General features: G+C 49.8%; 1 protein-coding gene across 2 annotated transcripts in view; it reads right to left on the bottom strand.

Annotated features, from left to right (window-relative positions):
• Positions 1–1,803: 1,803 nt before the first annotated feature.
• LOC112544843 (protein phosphatase PTC7 homolog) overlaps positions 1,804–24,058 on the bottom strand; it is a 95,425-nt gene continuing 73,170 nt past the window's right edge. The window contains exons 4-5 of one of the 2 annotated variants that reach the window (XM_075914700.2): positions 5,548–5,677; positions 1,804–3,607 (exon numbers count right to left, since the gene is read on the bottom strand). In XM_075914700.2, coding sequence (XP_075770815.1) covers positions 3,549–3,607; positions 5,548–5,677 — 189 coding nt within the window. In that variant the 3' untranslated portion in view covers positions 1,804–3,548. The remainder of the gene's footprint in view (positions 3,608–5,547; positions 5,678–24,058) is intronic. The other variant, XM_075914699.2, reaches the window with a different exon arrangement.

Here is a 24,058-nt window from a genome sequence, read left to right as displayed (position 1 = left end):
AAAAGCAGCTTCTCCTTGGTATTCACTTGGTATTCACACCTCCAGACCAGCTGCTAGAAGTGGGCCGCATCCTCCCTGATTGAATTTACCTTGTTATCTCTAGCCTGATTCTGGCCTGCATATTTATACTTGCCTCTGGATATTTCCACTACATGCATCTGACGAAGTGGGTCTTTGCCCACGAAAGCTTATGCTCCAATACATCTGTCAGTCTATAAGGTGCTACAGGACGCCTTGTCGCTTCTATAAATTTTGCTGGCCTTTGGTGTGTCCAGTGAGGGATAAATGTACACATTGTAAATTAAAATGCACATTTGTTCATTATTAAAAAAAACATGATGTGTGAGGCAAGTGGCTTTATATATAGACTAAACTGCAATTAACACAAAAACAAGATTTAGAATCAGACCCATTAGTAGAGACAGTTCAGTCACTACTAGGACAGCTGGATTTCTATGACCTAGGATTCCAAAATCCTGGATCAGTAGAGGCAGAGCACAGTGACAACCGAGCTCGGGGGGTGGAAGGGAAACACGTTTGCCACTCACTCATCTGATCCACATACATACCCTAATTTGTAGAATAGTAATAGAAATGTAGCCGTGTTAGTGTGGTGTAGCTGAAGCAAAATGCAGGACTATGTAGCACTTTAAAGACTAACAAGATGGTTTATTAGATGATAATATTTATTTGATCTGAGGAAGTGGGTCTGGCCCACGAAAGCTCATCATCTAATAAACCATCTTGTTAGTCTTCAAAGTGCTACATAGTCCTGCATTTTGCTTCACCTAATTTGTAGTTATAGAAAATAGTGAACAGGGAGGGTTGGGCAGGAAAAGTGAGGAAACAGTCCAGCTCTACCAGGGTATATCAGAGTAAGTTCAAGAATAGGAAAGTCTGTAATTGATCTAGTCTGCTCTAACAAGGAATTGTGACAGTAAATACTGGAGAATCTAGTGTAGAGAATGTTCAGACTTGAGACATTCCTCAAACACTAAAAATGAAGCCCCATGCCACAGCACAAATACATGCCTTCCAACAAAAGGTACCTAGATGCAGCTTGTTCAACTTTTAAAAGTTAAAAGGCCCGCAAACACAGTACATGTGAAGTTGTCTCCTTCTCAATTGGTGTTTTCATTACTATAACCCTTCCCATACCCCCACCAAACTACTACTATTTTGGCCAAGTTAGGGTAGTTAAGGCATTTTAACAGGTAATTAAAGGTGATTTAAACTATAGCTAACATTATGCCAATTTATGAATACAAATAAATTACTCAACAGCTTCCAAATTAATCACTCATAAATGAAATGCCTGTTACAAGCATGATGCGTTAAAATATAGTAAAATGACATGTACATGGTACAGTAGACTTCCGATAATCCAGCACCTTTGGGACCCAGGGGGTGCCAGATTATCGGATATGCCAGAGTATCAGGAGGTACTCCGGCAGGGGGCTGTGACGGGTCTGGGGGGGGGGGGGGGTCGGCGGGGAACGGTGTGGCGTGGGGCGAACCCTCCGCTGTTTTGCGGGAAGGCGGGGGAAGCCCTGCGCAGCCGCTGGCGACAGGCCAGCTGGCGACAGGCCAGCTGGGGCTGCAAGTGGCAGTGGCGGACTTGGGGAAGCGGCGGGGCAGAGCAGCTGGGGTGCTGCCGGGTTGGTCCCGCAGCGCTGCCCTTCACCTGAGCGGCGCTGCGGGACCAACCCGGCAGCACCCCAGCTGCTCTGCCCGTCGCTTCCCCAAGTCCTCCACTCGTCAGTTTCAGCAGTGGCAGCAGCGGACTTGGGGAAGCGGTGCAGAGCAGCTCCAATTGTCCAGCTGGCCGGAGCACTTTCGGGTTCCAGTTGGTGCCATACTATCGGGAGTGCCAGACCACTGGATGCCAGACAATTGGAGTTTTACTGTACATGTTAAGTGATTTTAAATAAATAAAACTCTATGCAAATATACAACTAAAAAAAAAAGATTCTTTAAACAATTTGAGATTTACTCAAACTTAAACAGTTTTAATACAATAAGCCAGGTAGTAAAATCTCCTTTCAGATAAGGAGAGATTCCTTACTGACGAAATATAACTGCACTCATCTAGACATTGTTACCTGACTTTTATATAAAACATGGCTTTAATTTATTTCTAAGTACTTTTCTACCAGCAAAAAAAGGTAATGAAAAAGTGACCAAAAATATATATAATCTTTACAGCTATCAGCTTATGCACCTCAGAAAAAGAGCTTGCAGGAACTGGAGAAACAACTGCCAATGACTAAAATTCATAAGGAAATGCTATATTGCAGAGTGGCTACTGAATAATTGTAATCATCATGAAGGTTTTTTCTGAAAATCGCAAATATCAGTTACTGAAATGTAAAGTTTGCTAATTATTAACCAATTTTCCATTTGTATACTTACTGCTGCTGCTACAGCATAAGCAGAGGTGCACTTTTGAGTTAGCAAGACAAGAATCAAATTAATTGGTACAGATTCTATTTTATACAAAACAAAAATGGCAAGACACAAACCATGTCTAGTTAACAGTAATGCTCTCTGCAAAACAAAACAAAAAAACCCACACAACATACCAACGAAGTCCAGAGTTGAGGATTATCAGTTCTTAATGCAAGCCATCATTCTTAGGTATTGCAGCATGCATGCTGATCAGACACAGACGAATGATATTGTGTTAAATCTCAACTTTGAATAGTCTAGCTTTCGTAAATTTGAGTTACAACTTAAAATATTATTAAACCCTTTTTAAACAAAAAGTTCCCCACCACAAAAAAACATCTAGACATACCAGGCCCCATTATGGACGAATTATTTGTAAAACTTTCATGTGGAAAAGCGGCGAGGAGTCCTTCCACTTTCATGTGGAAGATCACAATTAAGCACCTGAAATCACAAAACACTTGTGCATCCATACAGCTCAAATTAATATTTCAAATTTTGTATTAGAAAAAGGCTCCTAAGGTTGACACCATGTTTGCCAAGAGCAAAATGTTTACAGATGCTATAAACCCCCCATAAACTGGAGAGAAAAAGTGTGTGTGTCTATATATATAAAAATCACAAATCCTCACCTATCACTGAAACAAGACTATGTTTATGAAAGTATGCTTTGTAACATCGCCTTTGTTGGATAATGGATGTTTCTAGCAGAATAGTAGTACACCCTGTTGGGGAGAGTTTATCAATTGTATTTATTAAATCTCATTTTGAATTGTAACCAATAATAATCATTTTAAACTAGTAATATTTTAGAAGTAGTAACCATATGGATCTGGTTTCCCCCACCTTGTGAATGATTACCAAGTTTTGAGAGACAAGCTTCATGCCTTTTTCTTCATTTCTTGCTGGCAGATGAAAACCAGTGTACTGCAGTAGTGATTCTTAAAGGATCTCAATTGCCTTGTAAGAGGCAACAAGCTTGAGTAATGGCCCTTGAGATGAGCTGCAAAGAAAGAAATCGATCCGGCCAGCAGGAAACAGTACATGTGTAGGTAGGAACTCCAAGATAATGGAAAACAGACATTGACATTTTAGACAAATCAGTCTGTATATTCGGCTACTATAGAAAGAAGGACGGTGATGTCATCTGGCTTTCCCCCTGTAATGCAAGAAAATAGTCCATTACAAAGGATTGTGGTGCTGTAAGAATGCTGTGTAAGGTTCTGGTGAAGTTACTCCATAAGGTGGTATTTTATTACACAAATTCCAATTAAGCCTGTGAATACAAAGGACCAGCAGTCAAAAGGGAAGTAACTAATGATTATGCTCTAGCTGGCAGGAGTTAAGAAGATTACAGATTTGACACCCATAAGGCAGATGGAATACTGAGAGGGGCACACAGGCTAAGCACCTCCCGGCAACAGGAGGAGGTTCCGATGGCCCATGAAGGGAGTCTTGCCCCATGCATTTGAAAGACTTTCTTTAAACTACAAATGGTTTGGTAGCACTTTATAGACTAACAAAACATGTAGATGGCATCATGAGCTTTCGTGGGCACAGCCCTTATCCCATCTATATGTTTTGTTAGTCTATAAAGTGCTACCAGACCATTTGTTGTTTTTTCCTGTACAGACTAACTTGGCTACCCCCTGAAGTTTCTTTAAACTGAATATTAAATGGAACCCTCAGGACCAGGTGTGAAAGTAACTTAAAGGTACTGTCCTACCACAACCCATGGGGGCAGGGAGGGTGCTCAGGGCAGAGGACTGGGGGGAGCTTGGGGCTGGGAGTGTAGCCACCATGCTGCCCAACCTGTCTGATCCCTGGGGCTAGCTGAGACCGTGCTGCTTGGCCACCCAATTCCCAAGACTGGAGCCTGGGGGCACTGTGACCATGCCACCCAAGGACTGTGGGTGCTGGCTTAGGGCCACCCTCAGACATCCCCTAATTAGACCAGAAGACAGGAGGGAAAATAAAGACAGAGGCAATGTGCTATGTTCAGGTCACAAATCAGGTCAGTGATAGAGTGAAAAACAGAGCACAGGTCTGGTGACTTCCAGTCCAGTGTTCTATGCACTGGATCACACTACTTTCCAATTATGGCTGTGTGACGGGGCATATCTATCCCACACTGAGGGGCAGGGAGTTGCCTTGGCCCAGCTGGCTGAAAAGGCCCCACCAGGCATGCTCCCAGGGGAGGCAGGGTATAAAAGCTCAGGGAGCCACTCAGTTGGGGCTGACCGCCAGAGGGGAAGGAGCTTGGTGCCAGAGTCCCTAAGTTATCCCTCCAGCGGCCACAGCCCCAGCCCCAACGACAGCCCTGACTAAGGGGGCCGCCTACAGGAGTTCAACGGACCGAACAACCCATAGAGTGTGGAAGGAAATAGCCCAGGGTGGAGAATTAGCCTCTGGGGAGCTTGGTGTGTATCGGCAGGAATCCCCACCAAGCAGGCAGCAGCACTTGCCTCTGCCCACAGGGCCCTGGGCTCGGACCCGGTGGAGTGGGAGGGCCTGGGTCCCCCAACCTCTCCCATACCCCCCAACCAGGCAGCTCCCTAGCCTTTGGAGGGCTTATCTCGTGACTAGGCCTCAAAGCCGTAAATACCCTGACAGAGGGACCTGTACTTTTGGGCTGGGCTGTAAGTACTCTGATAGGAGGGACATGCACTCTTGACTAGGCCTTAGAGCCGTATATACCCTGTGAGAGGGGCACTAGTTAAAACTGAACCTGCAGGTCGTGTTGGCGCTAGGGAAAGGGGGCCTACAACAGACATTGGTGACTTTCTGTACCGTCAAGGGGGCGTGCCCCTCGACAGGCTGGCATCCTCTTTCCCAGAACATATCTAAGTTTGTCTGAAAATGGATGACAGGGGAGAGATCACGTGAGGATTACTTGTTGTGTTCCCTCCCTCTGAGGCACCTGGCATTGGCCACTGGGCAGACAGGATACTGGGCTAGATGGACCTTTGTTCTGACCCAGTACGGCCATTCTTGTGTTATGTTCTTATTGCTTACTATTCAGGAACTCTAGCATGAGTCCAACAAAGGAATTTCAACTGACACCATCAAATGTATGTTATCCAGCAGTAGGAATCTTACCTCTCACATTCAATCCATTGTCACATGCAAATTGTGCAAAAGGTGACATGTAAGTGGGATCATAGGCCAGTTCGTGAGCTTGCTCAGCAATGGTTCTTGCTGTCTGTTGTATGCTCTCATAATTAGAATTCTAAATTGATGGAAGAACAAGTTATTCTTACAAAAGCAAACCACCAAAGGGAATTTCATATAGGCACATATGCATGACTGGAATATTGATATAATTAACAATGTTGCAAGTTAGATAGTAGACCTTTCTTATGTTGAGGCACTCTCAATTGTATCTTGAATTAAATTAGTCTATCTTAAGAATGTGTGTGTGTAGGTAATTAAGTCTCAACCTCTATCTCCCACTAGTCATTTGTGCTAGGGATGTTAAATTTAGATTAATGGACTAATCGAACAGTTGATGCAATTTGCATCGACTATTCAATTAGTTGATAAGGGCGCCTTTGCCTTTAAAGTGTAGCAACAGCCCCAGGGCTGTTGCTACACTTCAAAGCCAAAAGCACTGCAGGAGCATGGGGCCAGCTGATAGAGGCAGCAAGGGGTTGGGGGGGGGGGGAGAAGCGATTAGTCGACTACTGTGTTGACTATCCGATAAGCATTTGCTTATTGGATAGTCAACTAGTCATTGACATCCCTAATTTGTGCATGAGTTATGAACAAATGCTTATCTTAGGAAGGGAGAAAGAAGACTGAACTTCTTTGTATTTTACGTATCAAAGGGGCATCTTAGCAGAGAAACTAGGCTTTCCCTTTGCTTATTCTGACTACCCAGAGCATACACTCCACTCATCCAGCTCAGTTCTTCTGTATAGCCCAATACCCAATCTTTGCAAACAGAATGCTAAACCAAAGTAGTTTTCACTCAAAAATATCGCCTCCAAAAAATGCAGAGCACTCAATCATAGCACAAAAGCACCATCCTAGAGCAAGGAATGGAAAAATAAAGCTACTTTTAATAGTAAGGATGAGCTGTAGGAAGTTGGGATGTGAATGGTTAACTGGTAAGCATCACCCTTACCAGGTAAGGCAGCAATGGACAATAATTTTTATGGGAGGGCCACTCCAAGATTTTGGAAAGCGGTCAAGAGCTGCACTCCTCTATGATATTAATGGAGGAGGTGCAGGGTCTGGGATGGAGATTGGGTGCAGAAGGGAGCTTGGGGTAAAGGGACTGGGGTGCAAGTCTGGGAGGGAGTTTGGGTGAAGGAGGCAGTTATGACCTGGGACAGGGGACTGGGATGCAGGGTCTGGGAGGGGGTATGGTTTCAGGAGGGGGCAGAGGGTTTGGCTTTTGGGGGTACAGGCACTGTTGCAGGAGGGAGAGGCTGGGGCAGGCTCTTCTGGCTGAGAGACTTAGCTGGGTGACTCCTCGTCAGCAGCCTAGCACATTTCTCAGGCAGCCTCCCTGCCTGCCTGCCCCTGCACAGGGGCCATGTACGTCTGAAGAAATTCCTGAGGGGAGGGGTGCTTTCTTCAAACAGGCAGCTCCCATTGGCTAGAAACCAGCCAAGGGGATCGTGCTGGGGGCGGGGCAGCACATGAAGCCTCTCCCCCAGGCTCACAACTGTGAAACACAAACAGCCCAGCTGCTGGTTTTCTGAGCAGTGGGCAGGGCAAGCAGTGAGTCTGCCTAAGGCTCCCCGCTGCATGCACAGGCTGGACCTGGTGGCTTATGGGCTGGATTTTGCCCAGCCCAGAGGTAAGGGTTACTTGTTATGGTCAACCGGCAGGCCTGGCCTGGCCTGGCTGGAGTAGCCTGCTGTGGGCAGGGGATGCTCCAGCCCTGCCAGAGCTGCCCCTTGCCTGGCCCGGCCACTGCTCCAGCCCAAAAGGGCTGTAGTGGCCACCCACCCAACTCCATGTAAGTGATTAACCAGTTAAACATATTGTTTAACCAATTAACTGATTAAACAGGATTTTACATCCTTAGTAGGAGGTGTAGGGCAAAGGCTTTATATTACCACGAAGCATAAACATGCCTTGAAAAATACATTTTGCCAACACTAGATAATGGATCTAATCAGAATGGGTATGTCTACACTACAAAGTTAATTCGAACTAGCGGAGCGCTTAGTTCGAACTAGGTAAACCTCATTGTACGAGGACTAAGCCTAGTTCGAACTTACTAGTTCGAATTAAGGGCTGTGTAGACCCTTAATTCGAACTAGTGGGAGGCTAGCCCTCCCCAGCTTTCCCTGGTGGCCACTCTGGGCACCACCAGGGAAACTCGTCTGCCCCCCTCCCGGCCCCGGACCCCTTAAAGGGGCACGGGCTGGCTACGGTGCCCGTGCCAGGTGCAAGCCTGCCAGCACCCAGCCAGCAGACCCTGCACCTGGCACGGCTCGAGCCAGCCACCCGATGCCCCCCTCGCCCTCCCCCTCCCCCTCTTCCCGGGACCAGGCTGGCGGCTCCCGGGAGCTTGCCTGGGACCGCAAGAGGAGGGCACCCGCCTGGTCTAGTGCGGACATCGTGGACCTCGTCCATGACCTCCGCACTAGGCACAGGAAAGTGACCGTCTAGGGCAGGAGAGCTGCCAGCCTGGCCACCCAGGAGCAGGTGTGCATGAAAATCAAGGTGGTCCACTGAGACCCCCGACCCTGAGCTTACAATGGCCGTACTGGGTCAGACCAAAGGTCCATCTAGCCCAGTAGCCTGTCTGCCGACAGCGGCCAACCCTAGGGACCCTGGAGGGGATGGACCGAAGACAGTGACCAAGCCATTTGTCTCGTGCCATCCCTCTCCAGCCTTCCACAAACTTTGGGCAGGGACACCACTCCTACCCCCTGGCTAAGACCACTCCATGGACCCAACCTCCATGACTTGATCTCACTTCCCTGTAAACTCTGTTCTAGTTCTAGCCTTCACAGCCTCCTGCAGCAAGGAGTTCCACAGGTTGACTCTTTGCTTTGTGAAGAAGAACTTTCTCTTACTAGTTTGAAGCCTGCTACCCATTCCTTTCCTTTGGTGTCCTCTAGTCCTTCTATTATGGGAACTAATGAAGAACTTTTCTTGATGCACCCTCTCCACCCCACTCATGCTTTTATAGATCTCTATCATATCCCCCCTCAGTCTCCTCTTTTCTAAACTGAAAAGTCCCAGTCTCTTTAGCCTCTCTTCATATGGGACCTCTTCCAAACCTCTGATCATTGTAATTGCCCTCCCCTCTCCCACCTCCTTTTCCCAGTCTCCCCGAGTTTTGTTCAATAAAGAGAGATTCTATTTTTGACCACACGTTTTCTTTATTTTGTACATCAGGAAGGGGGGCTAGGGAAGGGTAAGTGGAAGGAGGTGAGGGAGGAATGGGGTACGCACCCCCGATGGGGAGGACTGGGCTGGCTCTGTGGGCTTCTGGGGGTGGAAGCTCTCCTACAGCCCCCCAATTGCCCCCTCTCCCCAGATGGCAGCCTGCGGCAAGTGCAGCCGGTCTGATGGCCGAGTGCTGTGATGTGCCCAGTGTGGGCACTCAGGGCACTCCAAGCCAGGACTGCTTTGCAAGCGGGGCACCCATGAGAACTGTCTGTCCGGGGTGGGGGTCGGGTCCCTTTAAGCACAGCCCTCAGCTAGCCTGAGGCAGCAACTCCACGCTCTAAGTCCTCCTCTGATGCCCTGCCGGCATTGCTTCCGGCCATCCTTAACCCCGGTTCAGGGTCCACTTAATGTGGACATGCTAGTTCGAATTAGCAAAACACTAATTCGAACTAGTTTTTAGTTCTAGATGCGTTAGTTCGAATTAGCTTAGTTCGAATTAGCGCTGTAGTGTAGACATACCCAATGAAATCATCAATGCTACTATTTTGTGGAGTTTGGGTATCCAGCATAGACAGCCTGCACCTAGCAATGTAGGTTACCCCATGCACTAAAACATCATTTGCATGAGTTTTAACAAAGAGGGAGCCAATAAGCACTCTCCTATAACTATCCCGATGCGCAGCAAGAAAAGCAAATATAGTAGGCGACCAGATTGGTTTACCGGGGAAATCCTTGGTGAGCTTAAACACAAAAAGGAAGCTTATAAAAAGTGGAAACTTGGATACATGACCAGGGAGGAGTATAAATATATTGCTTGAGAATGCAGGGGAGTTATCAGGAAGGCGAAAGCGCAATTGGAATTGCAGCTAGCAAGGGATGTGAAGGATAACAAGAAAGGTTTCGACAGGCATGTTAGAATAAGAAGGTGATCAGAGAGGATGTGGGGCCCTTACTGGATGAGGGAGGTAACCTAGTGACAGATGATGTGGGAAAAGCTGAAGTACTCAATGCTTTCTTTGCCTCTGTCTTCACAGACAAGGTCAGCTCCCAGACAAATGCACTAGGCCCGTGGTCACCAACCCATCGATTGCGATCGACTGGTTGATCGCAAGGTATTGACCAGTCAATCGCGAGGCATTCGGGCAACCCCCCCCCCCATTTTCCCCCCACCCCCGAGAAGCCCCTAGTGTAGTGCCGGCTTCCTGCGGGGTGGACGGAAGTCCTGTTTGAAGCCCGCGTCACTTCCGGCTGCTTCCCTCTGTTGCGTGCTGGGGGAGGGGGCGTCGGCCCCAGAAAAGGAGTGCGGAGGCTTCCCTGCGCCGCCGGCACTGGAGGGGTGAGTTAAGCGCAGGGGTTTCCCTGCACCGTGGGAGTGGGTGTTGGCCCCGGGGTTTGTTTGGCTGGGCTGGGCTGGGCCGGGCCGCGAGAGGGGGGTTTGGCCCCGGGGCAGGCAGGCGAGGGGTTTCCCTGCACTGCGGGGGGGGGGGGGGGGGGGGGGGGGGGAGAGAGAAGGGGGAGTCAGGCCCGGAGGAAGGAGGTATGTGCTGGCTTCCCTCGGGGGGGGGGGGGGGGGAGAATCCTGGGACGAGGCAGATGCAGGGGACTCTCTGCTGCCACTGGCACCCTGTCCCCTGTCCCCAGCTACAGAACTCTGTCCCCACTGGCACCCTGTCCCCTGCTGCAGAATCCTGTCCTCTGCCCTCCCAGGACCCTGTTCCCTCTCCCCTGCCCCCAGCCATAGAACTCTGTCCCCACAAAATGTATAGCTATAAATGCTTCATTTTAGATTTAAATAGCATGAATAAAAACGGACCATTTATTTCATAACTATAAACACGTGATTTTAATTTTATACATCGCATAATTTAACAAAGTGTTTATCAGAATGTGTAAGTAAGGGCTGGGGATAGCAAGTGATGGACAGGAGGAGAATAGAGAGGGCAGGGCGGTAGATCTTCGCCTGTTCTGAGATTTAAAAAGTGATCTTTGGTGTAAAAAGGTTGGAGACCACTGAACTAGGCAATGCAGTATGGGAAGGAGGTGGGCAGCCCTCAGTAGAGAAAGAACAGGTTAGGAACTATTTAGAAAAGCTAGACATACACAAATCCCTGGGTCTGGATTTAATGCATCCCAGGGTACTGAGGGAGTTGGCAAATGTCATTGCAGAGCCTTTGGCCATTATCTTTGAAAACTCGTGGCGATTGGGAGAGATCCCAGATGATTGCAAAAAGGCAAATGTAGTGCCCATCTTTTAAAAAGGGAAGAAGGACAATCCAGGGAACTACAGACCAGTCAGCCTTACCTCAGTCCCTGGAAAAATCATGGAGGGAATCCTCAAGGAATCCATTTTGAAGCACTTGGAAGAGGGGAAAGTGATCAGCAGGGCTTGACAAATAATGTAATCTACTCGCCTGTGGCGAGTAGATTACAACCCGGAAGAGCCGGCGCAGAGCAATCTGCACATGCGCAGAATGCAGAACAGCACGAAATCACGCAGCTGGCGAGCGGGGCTCACCACCGCTTGGCAAGCCCTGGTGATCAGGAATAGTCAATATGGATTCACCACGGGCAAGTCATGCCTGACCAATCTGATTAGCTTCTATGATGAGGTAAATGGCTCTGTGGACATGGGGAAGTCGGTGGATGTGATATACCTTGACTTTAGCAAAGCTTTTGATATGGTCTCCCACAATATTCTTGCCAGCAAGTTAAGGTAGTATGGATTGGATAAATGGACTGCAAGGTGGATAGAAAGCTGGCTAGATTATTGGGCCCAACGGGTAGTGATCAACGGCTTGATGTCAGGTTGGCGGTTGGTTTCAAGCGGAGTGCCCCAAGGATCGGTTCTAGAGCCGGTTCTGTTCAACATTCTATGATTCTAACATCTTTATTAATTACCTGGATGAGGGGATGGATTGCACCCTCAGGAAGTTTGCAGATGACACTAAGTTAGGTTGGAGGGCAGGGATAGAGTCCAGAGTGACCTAGACAAATTAGAGGATCAGGCCAAAAGAAATCTGATGAGGTTCAACAAGGACAAGTGTAGAGTCCTGCACTTGGGATGGAAGAATCCCAAGCATTGTTACAGGCTGGGGACAGACTGGCTAAGTAGCAGTTCTGCAGAAAAGGACGTGAGGATTACAGTGGATGAGAAGCTGTATATAAGTCAACAGTGTGTGCTTGTAGCCAAGAAGGCAAATGGCATATTAGGGTGCATTAGGGGGAGCATTGCCAGCCGATCTAGAGAAGTGATTATTCCCCTTTATTTGGCACCGGTGGGGCCACATCTGGAGCTCTGCGTCCAATTCTCCCCCCCCCCCACTACAGAAAGCATGTGGACGCATTGGAGAGGGTCCAGCGGAGGGCGACAAAAATGATTAGGGGGCTGGAGCACATGACCTACGAGGAGAGGCCGAGGGATTTGGGCTTCTTTAGTCCGCAGAAGAGAAGAGTGAGGGGGGATTTGATAGCAGCCTTCAACTTCCTGAAGGGAGGTTCCAAAGAGGCTGAAGAGAGGCTGTTCTCAGTAGTGACGAATGGCAGAACAAGGAACAATGGCCTCAAGTTACAGTGCGGGAGGTCTAAGTTAGATATTTATTTATTTAAATATTTTTACCCCGCCTTTCTATTTAAAATATTCAAGGCGGCTTACAAGAGCAAACCAAAAAAAATACAAATATATATAAAAATTTAAAATATGAGAATTTAAAATATGAGACCTCAGAGGGACATAACCAGCTAAAAACATATAGGCTGTGTCTACACTGGCATGAATTTCCGGAAATGCTTAAAACGGAATACTATTCCGTTTTCAGTTTTTCCGGAAAAGGCGCGTCTACATTGGCAGGCTGCTTTTCCGGAAAAGCCCTTTTTCCGGAAAAGCGTCTGTGGCCAATGTAGACGCGCTTTTCCGGAAAAGAGCCCCGATCGCCATTTTCACAATCGGGGCTTTTTTCCGGAAAAGACTACTGGGCTGTCTACACTGGCCCTTTTCCGGAACAGTGTTCCGGAATAAGGACTTCTGCCCGAGCGGGAGCAGAATAGTTTTTCCGGAATAGTGGCTGATTTTGTACAGTAGAGCATCGTTGCTTTTCCGGAAATTCAAGGGCCAGTGTAGACAGCTCGCAGCTTATTCCGGAAAAGCGGCTGACACAGTGTAGACACAGTGTAGCCCAGTGTAGACACAGCCATAGAGAGGAGGAACACACAAATACAGACTCAAACACCAATAAAAGCACAAGTAAAAAGGGTGGCTTTAGCCTGACGCCAAAACAACGCTAGCGTTGGTGCCATGCGAATATCCCGAGGAAGAGAATTCCACAGCCTGGGAGCAAAAGCTGAGAAGGCCCTGTTCCACGTAGATGTTAATCTTATCTCCACAAGTGGGGGAACACAAAGCAAAGCCTCCCCAGCTGACCTCAATCCCCAGGCAGGTTCATATGGGAGAAGACGGTCCTTCAGATACCCTGGACCCAACTCATTTAAGGCTTTATAGGTCATAACTAAAACCTTAAATTGTGCCCGGAAACATACCGGAAGCCAGTGCAGTTGCTGAAGCACTGGCATAATGTGCTCTGTATTAATGAGTGTTAGTTAAAACTCGAGCAGCCGCATTCTGGACCAGTTGAAGTTTCTGAAGGCTCTTTAGAGGCAGCCCTACATAAAGTGCATTACAGTAATCCAGTAGGGATGTAACAAGAGCATGGATCACTGTGGCCAAGTCATGTTTGTTCAGGAAGGGTCGCAGCTGGCAGATCAAACTAAGTTGCCCAAAGGCACTCCTGGCCACCGAAGAAATCTGATTTTCAAATGTTAAAGGGTCCAGGAGGACTCCCAAGCTGCGTACCTGTTCTTTCAGGGAGAGAATAACCCCGTCTAGAACAGGTGCCATGCCACATTCAGGAACAGATGGCCTCCTGATCCACAGGACCTCAGTCTTATCTGGGTTCAACTTCAGCGCTATTTGACTTCATCACTGCCTCTAGACACCGATTTAGATCGGTCACTGCCACACCTGGTTCTAATGTCACAGGGAAATAGAGCTGGGTGTCATCTGCATATTGATGGCACCGCCCTCCAAAACTCCTTATGACCTCTCCCAGCAGCTTCATGTAGATGTTAAACAGCATAGGGGACAAGATGGAACCTTGCGGGACCCCATAGCACAATCGCCATGGGATCGAATAGCAGCCCCCTAGCCCCACCTTCTGAAAGCGTCCCGACAGGTAGGACCAGAACCATTGCAAAACAGTGCCTCCAATACCCAACTCTGCCAGGCGTCCCAGAAGGATACCATGGTCAATGGTATCAAAAGCCGCTGAGAGGACTAGGAGAATCAACAGGGATGCACTCCCCCTGTCTATCTCCCGGGGTAAATCGTCTACCAGGGCGACCAAGGCTGTTTCAGTTCCAAAACCAGGCCTAAAGCCAGACTGAAATGGATCTAAGTAGTCTGTTTCTTCCAAGAAAGCTTGGAGTTGCAGCGCCACCGCTCACCAAAGTACCTTGCCCAAGAAGGGAATATTAGCAATTGGGCAATAGTTATTTAAGTCATGTGGAGCCTGTAACATTCTTGAGTAACGGTTTTATCACTGCCTCTTCCAAGGCAGCAGGAACCATACCAGATCTAAAAGACGCATTAATAATCCCCTGGACCCAGCCAGTTATCCCTTCCCAGCTAGATTTAATAAGCCATGAAGGGCAGGGGTCAAGTGAGCACGTGGTTGGTCGCACTCCTCCAAGCTGTCCACATCCTCAGTCTGCAGTAGCTGAAACTGATCCAGAGAAAAAAGACTGGGTGGTGCACTCAACACATTCTGTGCCCCACACCAACCAGAGTCAAGATCGCCTGCATCCGGTTGGATTTAATTAGCAAAATGCTTTGCAAACAGATTGCAGCGGGGGGCCAAAGGCTCCTCTATTTCATCATGAGTGCCAGACTGCAACAGGCCCCGCACTACTCGAAACAATTCCACTGGACGGCATTGTGCGGACACGATACGGGTGGAGAAGTAGCTTTTCTTCGCTGTCAGCACCGCCACAGAGTAAGCTCGCAGTTCAGCTCGAACCCACAGTCGATCAGACTCAGCTCTAGCTCTCCTCCAGCGGCGTTCTAGCCGTCGCACAGACTGTTTTGCTGCCATCAGCTCCCCAGGAAACCAGGGAGCAAACTTGGCTCAACTGGTCCGAAGAGAGCGCTTAGGAGCAATCATATCAACTGCCCGGGCTACCTCGGTGTTCCATGTATCAACTAGGGGATCTACAGGACCATTTGCCATAATGCCTGAACAATCCCTCAGGGACCTCAGAAAACGCTCTGGATCCATCAGCCTCCGAGGGCGGATCATCTTAATTGGTCCTCCGCCTCTGCGGAGAGGAAGGTCAGCAGATAGTCTAAACTTGACCAGGTAGTGATCAGTCCATGACAAAGGGAGTGTAGCCACATCCCTTATCCCAAGAACTCTATCACCCTTAGTCCAAAAAACCAAATTGAGTGTATGACCGGCAACATATGTTGGGTCAATTATTTCTTGGGATAATCCTAGGGTGGTCATGGTATCCATAAAATCTTGGGCCGGACCAGACAGAACAGACTCAGCGTGGATATTAAAGTCCCCCAAGACCAAAAGCCTCAGCGTCTTCAATGCCACGTCTGAGACCACGTTGGCCAGCTCAAGCAGAGCATCTGCCGTAGAGTGAGGTGGGCGGCACACAAGCAGCATACCCAACCTATCCTGGCCACCCAACATCAAGTACAGACACTCGAATTTGACACTTTGTTGGACCACAACCCTAGCAAGTGAGATAATTGTCTATCGAGATACTGCCACCCCACCTCCCCGACCATTAAGCTGCGGCTGATGCTGTACTGAGAACCCAGCCGAGCACAATTGGGAAAGGTTGACGCCTCCCTCCACTCTCAGCCAGGTCTCAGTGATACAAGCCAGGTCAGCCCCTTCATTCAGAATTAAATCGTGGATGACAGCTGTCTTCTGGGATACTGACCTGGCATTCAGCAACAGCTCCCTCAGGGGTGATGGCCAGGTATTAAAGTTCCCAAAATGGTTAAGGCTGGGAATAGGACCGGAAAAAAGAATAGCACATAACTGTCTAAACCTCATTCCCCTTGGCTGGCCAGTCCAGATCTTACTTCCATATCTTCCCCTACCTGTCACAACTGCCCCGATGCCATTTGAGCCCTCCTCCTTAGGCACCCCATCTGTGCCAAACCACATAGTGGCGGTGGGGGGGGGGGGGGGGGCGGCAGAACAAACACACACCTTCAGTTTGGGTAGCTAAAGGGAACTTCCTCTCACCAAGAACCCTCGCCTGCCCTCCCTGCTCTCACCAGGGACTGAATAGACCACCACACAACCAAGTGTGCTGCTCTCACCAGCACACACAATTAAAGACATACTCCATTATAATCTACCATCACAGCACACACCCTTGCCCTTGGTCTACCTCCAAAGGGCTCCCCCACTGGCGGCCTCCTGGCTTTAAGGACGCCCCTGGTAATGGCTGCAGGCAACACCTGAAACTGAAAGGCCTGAGTCCTAATGGGCAGGATATTAGGAAAAACTATTTCACTAGGGGGGTGGTAAAGCACTGGGATGGGTTCCCTAGGGAGATGGTGGAATCTCCATCCCTAGAAGGTTTTAAGTCCCAGCTTGACAAAGCCCTGGCTAGGTTGATTTAGTTGGGATTGGCCCTGCTTTGGGCAGGGGCTGGACTTGATGACTCCTGAGGTCTTTTCCAGCCCTAGGATTCTATGATCTAGTTTTTAAGTCAATGATGAAAATCCAGAGAAAATGCAAGCTTTCTATATAATGAATTTCCTCCAGGAGTTCCAATCACCTTTAACTTTTCAGTACATGCTGCTTTACTCAGGAGTGGATTTATTTCCATGCTGAGCAAGACAAGGGACAAACAGCTACTTTCACACACAACCATTTTGATCGTCTCTAATTTATACATGCTTTCATGAGTATATCTGAATTTCCCCAACAATTTGGGGAAGTCAACAGACTTTGACAAATCTTAGCTCAGCATTCCATCATAACCCAGATTTCTATTTGGTGTCTTAACCAATTGTGCCAATAGGTGGAACTTGTGTTTCTCTTCAAAACTGGAGCCATGTATATCCATTGTTGTTATACTTGGAAGAATATTACAGGATCTTTTTAGGGGGATAAGGCAAAAGGCCATATTTATTGACAATGTAATATTAATTCCATTATATGCATATGCACACACACACCCCCCGTATTGTCATTGCTTAAAGTTACCAGTTTGTTGCTCACATGAACTCACTGGCCAGGCAAGTTAAATGCGAGGGGGAGGAGTAGGGGCTTCTCTTGGTCCAGACTGACATGCCGATCCTGACGAGACCCATTCAGGTCTATACATTTTGCTGTGTCATTTCCTAATCACCATGTTTATCTGGAAGTTGTTTTTCTTTGTCATCTGACATCAGTATGTTAGTGCCTCCTTCCCAGTGTTCATCTGGGAAGAGGTGCTTGCTCTTAACTCCAAGACCATCTATAGGTCCTGCACCGGTCTGTCTTATCTTGGGCCCAATTGATGGTACCTCCATGCCCCTGAGTCTTCCAGCTTCTTCTCCCCCTTCTTTGATCATCTGGACTCTGGAACTGCTGAGCCTACAAGTTATCTTTCTCCAAACACTCACGTTCCAAGCTCATTCATTCCCCCTCCCCAGGAACTACACAATTGTTTCATGTGGGGAAAGGGATACAATTGCTTTAGTTAAGGTATCAATCTACTTCCAATACAAAATTTCTATTAGTACCAACTTTTAATCATTCGTCATATTTTCTTTATAACACAATCTATATTCTAATTACTCCTAAAAGCAACAGTGTGATCATGCTGAATCACAAGGATAAGGAGGTTACTCACCTTCTTGTAACTGACGTTCTTTGAGATGAGCGTCCCTGGGGGTGCTCCACCTGAGGTGTTGAGCGCCCCAGTGCTTCCCGACGGATTTTTCTCTCAGCAATGTATCGGGGGCCACGCATGCGCGGCGCGCGAGAGCCTCCCTAAGTACTATCACGCATGCACGGCCCCCCTCCCTTCAGTTTCTTCTCTATCCGGAACCCGGCAAATAATGTATTATAGATGTTATCATGAGGGCATTCTGAAGTAGAGGGGAGGAAGGGAGGGTAGTGGAGCACCCCCCAGGGACGCTCATCTCAAAGAACATCAGTTACAGGAAGGTGAGTAACCTCCTTTTCTTCGTCGAGAAGCATCCCTAGGGGTGCTCCACATGACATGACGTTAAGCAATATTTTCTTATGGAGGCAAGGACTTTGCATCAGGTAAGTATGCCGTTTGTAGTACAGCTTTTGCTAGTTTGCTATGCTGGAGGCGAGCATAATGTTTTGCAGAGATGTTTTCTGACAACCATGTGGCTGCTGCACATATGTCATGAAGTGGGATTTTCCTCAGGTAAGCCACAGATGCGGCAACTGCCCTTGTGGAGTGTGCCCGAATCTGAACTGGCGGAGGTAGGTCGTTTAGGGAATGACAGGTAGCAATGCAATCTGAGCTCCAATGTGACAACCTCTGTGATGAAATTTGTTTTCCCTTGCTATGATCTGCGATGGAGACGAGAAGACGAGGAGAGGATCTGAAAGATTTTGTTCTGTCGATGTAGAAGGAGAGAGCCCTTCTGACATCTAGGGTGTGCATCTGAGCTTCAAAAGCATTAGCGTGGGGTTTTGGAAAGAATACTGGTAAGTATATTGTCTGATTCAAATGGAAAGGGGAGCGCACCTTGGGGAGGAATTTTGGGTGTGGTCACATTGTGACCTTGTCCTTAAAAAATATGGTGAAAGGTGGTTCTGCCATCAAGGCAGCCAACTCGCTCACTCTGCGGGCTGATGTTATAGCTACCAAAAATGCCAACTTTAAGGATAAATGGCGTAGGGAACATGTCACCATGGGTTCAAATAGCGGTTTTGTGAGGGCTGTTAGTACCAAGTGTAAGTCCCAAGGCTCTTGAGGGGGTGCCACCTCTGGGTATAGAGCCTGAAGACCTTTCAAAAGTCACTTAGTTACTGGGTGCGCGAAGACTGTGGTGTCTTCCACTGTTGTGAGAGGTTGCAATGGCTGCTAGGTGGACCCTGATTGAGCTGAGGGAGAGATGTGATTGTTTGACGTGTAACAGGTATTCCAGTATATCAGGAAGTGGAGCGTCTTGAGGTCATATGTTACGAGAGGTTGCCCAGAGAACAAATCGAGTCCATTTGCTCATGTATGTTTTTCTTTTTGCAGGTGCTCTGCTCTGTAAGAGGACATCACGTACTTGTTGAGAGCACTGCAGTTCTATGCCTGTGAACCATCTAGGTACCACGCCTTGAGATGGAGTGTGCGAAACTGTGGGTGAGTATACATGATCCCTGGCTGATAAAGAATGTTGGGATCGTTCAGAAGCGTGATTGGTTGATATATTGCTAGCCTGAGTAGAAGGGGAAACCACGGCTGTCGGGGCCAGCAGGGTACAATGAGGATAACTTTGGCTTTGTCGTTCAGAATCTTTACGAGGACTCTGTTGAGGAGAGGAAACAGGGGGAAAGCGTAATGTAGGAGTGCATTCCAGGTTATAACTAGAGCATCTCCGGAGGACTCTTTCCCCATGCCCGCCCTGGAGCAATAACTTTGGCATTTTTTGCTTACTGAAGTGGCAAATAGATCTATATCTGGGAAACCCCATTGGTTGAATATGTCGCTGAGGAGTGTATAGTCGAGTTCCCATTCATGCTCTTGTGGCAGAGCTCTGCTGAGGGCATCTACCATTGAATTGAGGGCCCCAGGAAGATGGCAAGCAGATATGCGAATGTCTCAGGCTAGACACCAATTCCAAAGTGCTATAGCTTCCAGGCATAGAGTGCGTGATCGGGCACCACCTTGCCTGTTTATATAGGACATGCATGTGGTGTTGTCTGTATGTATTTTTACATGTATCCCCGTGACATTTGGTAACAGATGTTGGCATGCCAGGCGAACTGCCCTGAGTTCGAGAGCATTGATGTGGAGCATGCGATCTGTTGGAGACCATAGGCCGTGTGGCCTTCTGTATGGGCACCCCAACCCATAAGGGATTCGTCTGTAGTGACAACTACAGAGGGTTCCTGGGTTCAAAAGGGACTGCCTATGCACAGGTTGCATGATTTTGTCCACCAGTGTAGGGATGCTTTCACTGGGTGTGGTAGTGTAATCATTTTGTTCATATGATGGACGTGCGGCTTGTACTTGCGTCAAAGCCAACCCTGGAGACATCTCATAAAGAGACGTGCATTTGGGACCACAGGATTGCATGATGCCATGTGACCTAATAGTTGAAGGCAATCGTAAACCCTTACTACTGACATATCTTGAAGGGATTTTGCCAGTTGACTGATGCGAGTGAATCTGTCTGTCGGTAAAGAGGCTCTGGCTGTGATTGAATTGAGCTGAGCTCCGATGAATTGGATTGTTTGGGTTGGCGTGAGTGTTGATTTGCCGTAATTTATTAGGAAGCCTAATGAGTGAAGGCAGGTTATCACAGTAATGGTATCTTGGTAACAGTCTTGACTGGTCTTCGCTTTGATAAGGCAATCGTCTAAGTACGGGTAAATCATGACTTCTTGCTTTCTGAGGTGAGCAGTGACAGCCGCTAGCATCTTCGTGAATACCCTTGGTGCAGTGCAGAGTCCAAAGGGCAGTACCGTGTACTGTTAATGTTGGAGACCTAAAGTAAAACGGATAAAATGTCTATGAGAGGGGCAAATGGATACGTGAAAATATGCATCCTGCAGGTTGAGAAAAGAAAACCAGTCACCAGGCTCCAGAGCTGGGATAATAGTGTTTAGAGTGACCATTTTGAATTTTTGTTTCCTTATGTATTTATTTAGTAACCGAAGATCAAGGATCGGTCTCCAACCACCTGTCTTCTTTTCTACAAGAAAATAATGTGAGTAGAATCTGGTTCCGTGGAACTCTTGGGGTACTGGTTCTATGGCTCCTAATTCAAGAAGGTGGTCAACTTCTTGTTGTAATATGATTTCGTGAGGGGGTCTGTGACGGGGCGCCGGTTCCTGCGGCCCAGGAACCTATGGCACCCCGCACTCCTGAACCCACGAGGGCCAGACGGCCCCGGAAGCTGGGAACGCAGCCGCTCGCGTGCGGCGCCCCGGCTCACGTGACTTAGACGTCACCGGGAGGGGACCCCCAGGTGACGTCATTAGTCGGCGCCTGGGCGTGAAGGGCGGGGCCAGGGAATGCGGGCCCTTCAAAGGACGCCCGGGAGAGCAAAAGAGGAGGAGAGATGCTCTGACCGGGGGGGGGGGGGGGGGGAACCAGCCCGACGTGGAGGGAGTGCTCACCGGCGGCCGAGGAGGCGGAGCAGCTCGTCGCAGAAGAGGCAAGCCCGGCGAGGAGGAGGAAGTGACCCAGGACGGGGACGGAAGGCAGCGGGGGCGCCTCAACCGTATCCCGAGGGTTGGTGAGTTACGGGGGAATCCCCACCAACCAGGCAGCGACAGTGCACCACTGCCTTTAGGGTCCTGGGTCGGGACCCGGAGTGAGGGCGGGCCCGAATCCCCCTCGCAGTCATCCCATAGTGCCTAGGGAGATCGAGACTCAGGGGGCTCTTAAACGAGCCACGGACTTTTGTTGCCGAACTGGTAGAGTACTGTGGGGAAACACGGGTGAGGGGAAGGTGCGCGGGCAGGCAACCCCGATGATGACAGGGCTGTAAGCCTGAGGGGTGACCTGTCCCGTGACAGGGTCCCTGAAGAGGGACAGGGTGGGAGGTTGGGGAGGGGGAGGAGAGAGAAAAGGGATGGTATAACCTAGGGAGTAATAGATACCCAATTTTAAAGGAAAGGTAATAAGCGAAAAATGAAAGGTTTAGAACAAATCTCAAGCTCTGATGCATGTGGCGTAGTTTTACTCCTCTCGACCGTTGTTTCAAATTTGCTTGCTGGGTTGGGATGAATGGTTAGGGTTATTAGTCTGAGGGCGACGCCTGTACTGCCTGTTGCGACCCCTCTGTTGGTACAGGGCCTGGTCTTGCCTCTGCTACTGGTAGGTGAATTGTGGGTACCTAGGTCTCTGATATGGTTGGTACCTGTACTGTCTCTGTCTAGTCATAGAGGTTTGGATACTGAGTGACCGCAATATGGCTGTGGACTCTTTCATCGATTGGAGCAGTTCATTGGTCTTTGCAGAAAACAGTTTTTCTCCATCGAAGGGAAGATCTTCTACCGATGGCTGCACTTGGCGGAGGAAAGCAGAGGACTTGAACCATGAGGCTTGTCTCAAAGGGTACATCTACACTACAGCGCTAATTCGAACTAACTTAGTTCGAATTAGTTAATTCGAACTAAGCTAATTCGAACTAACGCATCTAGAACTAAAAACTAGTTCGAATTAGCGTTTTGCTAATTCGAACTAGCGCGTCCACACTGATTGGACGCAGGGGGGCATTTAAGGGCAGCTGAAACCGGTTCTGGCAGGGCATCAGGTCAGCAGTTGCTTTGTGTGGCTGCTGTCTGAGGCTATCTGAGGCTCGAGCTTAAAGGGACCCCCCTGGATAGCCGGTTCTCAGTTTTTCCTGCTTGCTTGCCAACCTCGCCGAGGGACAGCAAAGCGTTGGTCTCTGTGCCCGTCTGTGTTGGTGCTTCCCTTCGAGGGGGCCGCCGCAGGTGGCAACATGGAGCCACGGCTCGCCCTGCACCTTCTGGTGCACGTTCTGGACTTGCTGCTGCAAGCCTGCCAGCAATGGCTCGAGGCTGCCTGGCACCACCTGGTGAACGTCAGCCCCCTGCCTCTCCGCCTGGCCGCCCTGGGGGCCGTGGAGGAGCCGCGGCGGCGCCCCAGCACCGGCGTGCCCCGCCGCATCTGGCGTCTGGACACCAGCACCGACTGGTGGGACCGCATCGTCCTGGAGCGCTGGGAGGACCGACAGTGGACCCAGAACTTCAGGATGAGGAGGGACACCTTCCTGGAGCTCTGCGAGTGCCTCGCCCCTGCCCTGCGCAGAAGGGACACTCGCATGAGACCCGCCATCCCCCTCCAGAAGCGGGTGGCCATCGCCCTATTGAAGCTCTCCACGCCGGACAGCTACCGATCCGTCGGGAACCAGTTCGGCGTGGGGAGATCCACCGTCGGAGCGGTGCTCATGCAGGTATGGCACTCGTCGGCCACCGAGCCGGGGGGGAGGGGAGCTGCGAGGAGGGGATGGGCCGCCCCAGGGACAAAGGGGGGGCGGGAGGAGGCGAAAGCGCCCCGCACCGGAGGGGTCGGGCTGTCCCGTCATACTACACGCTGCCAGGGGGGTTGCTTCTGGGAGTGGGGCGCGGGGCACTGCCAGGGCACGCACGCTCCCAGCCACCCGGGCGCCCCACTGATGGGCGCTTTGCTGTGTCTCTCTCCGCAGGTGGTCAAGGCCATCAACCGGGTGCTGCTCCGCAGGGTGGTCCGCCTCGCCGACCCGGACGCCGTCATCCGGGGATTCGGCGCCCTCGGCTTCCCCAACTGCGGGGGGGCCATCGACGGGACGCACATCCCCATCCGTGCCCCAGAACACCAGGCGTCCCGGTACATCAACAGAAAGGGGTACTTCTCCGTGATCCTGCAGGCCGTGTGTGACCACCGGGGACAGTTCACGGACTGGTCCGGCAAAGCACACGACGCCCGGGTGTACCGCAACTCCTCCGTGTGCCAGCGGCTGCAGGCCGGGACCTTCTTCCCCGACCGCCACATCAGGGTCGGGGACGTGGACATGCCCGTGTGCCTGGTGGGGGATGCCGCCTACCCACTGCAGCCGTGGCTGATGAAGCCCTACACGGGGCACCTCAATCCCTCCCGCCAGGCCTTCAATGCCAGGCTGACCAGGGCCCGCATCGTGGTGGAGGGGGCCTTCGGGCGACTGAAAGCCCGCTTTTGATGCCTCCTCACCCGTCTGGACCTGGCCGAGCACAACATCCCTCCCGTGGTGGCAGCATGTTGTGTGCTCCACAATTTGTGTGAGCGAAAGGGGGAGGCTTTCCTGCCAGCTTGGATGGCTGAGGCTGACCGCATGGCTGGACACTACGGTCAGCCCCGCACCGCCGCCATCCGGGAAGCCCAGCGGGGGGCCGTCCGGATCCGGGAAGCCCTGCGGGAGAGCTTCCTGGTGGAGGAGGAGGAGGAGGACTGACCTCTCCCTGCATGCCCCACTGGGGCCTTCTTCCACCCTACCCCCCTT

The sequence above is a fragment of the Pelodiscus sinensis genome, chromosome W, assembly GCF_052426305.1.
Source record: "Pelodiscus sinensis isolate ZL-2025 chromosome W, ASM5242630v1, whole genome shotgun sequence".
NCBI classification, from domain to species: Eukaryota; Metazoa; Chordata; order Testudines; family Trionychidae; genus Pelodiscus; species Pelodiscus sinensis.
The sequence above is the reverse complement of the archived record's forward strand: the minus strand, read 5'-3'. Positions and strand labels throughout refer to the sequence as shown.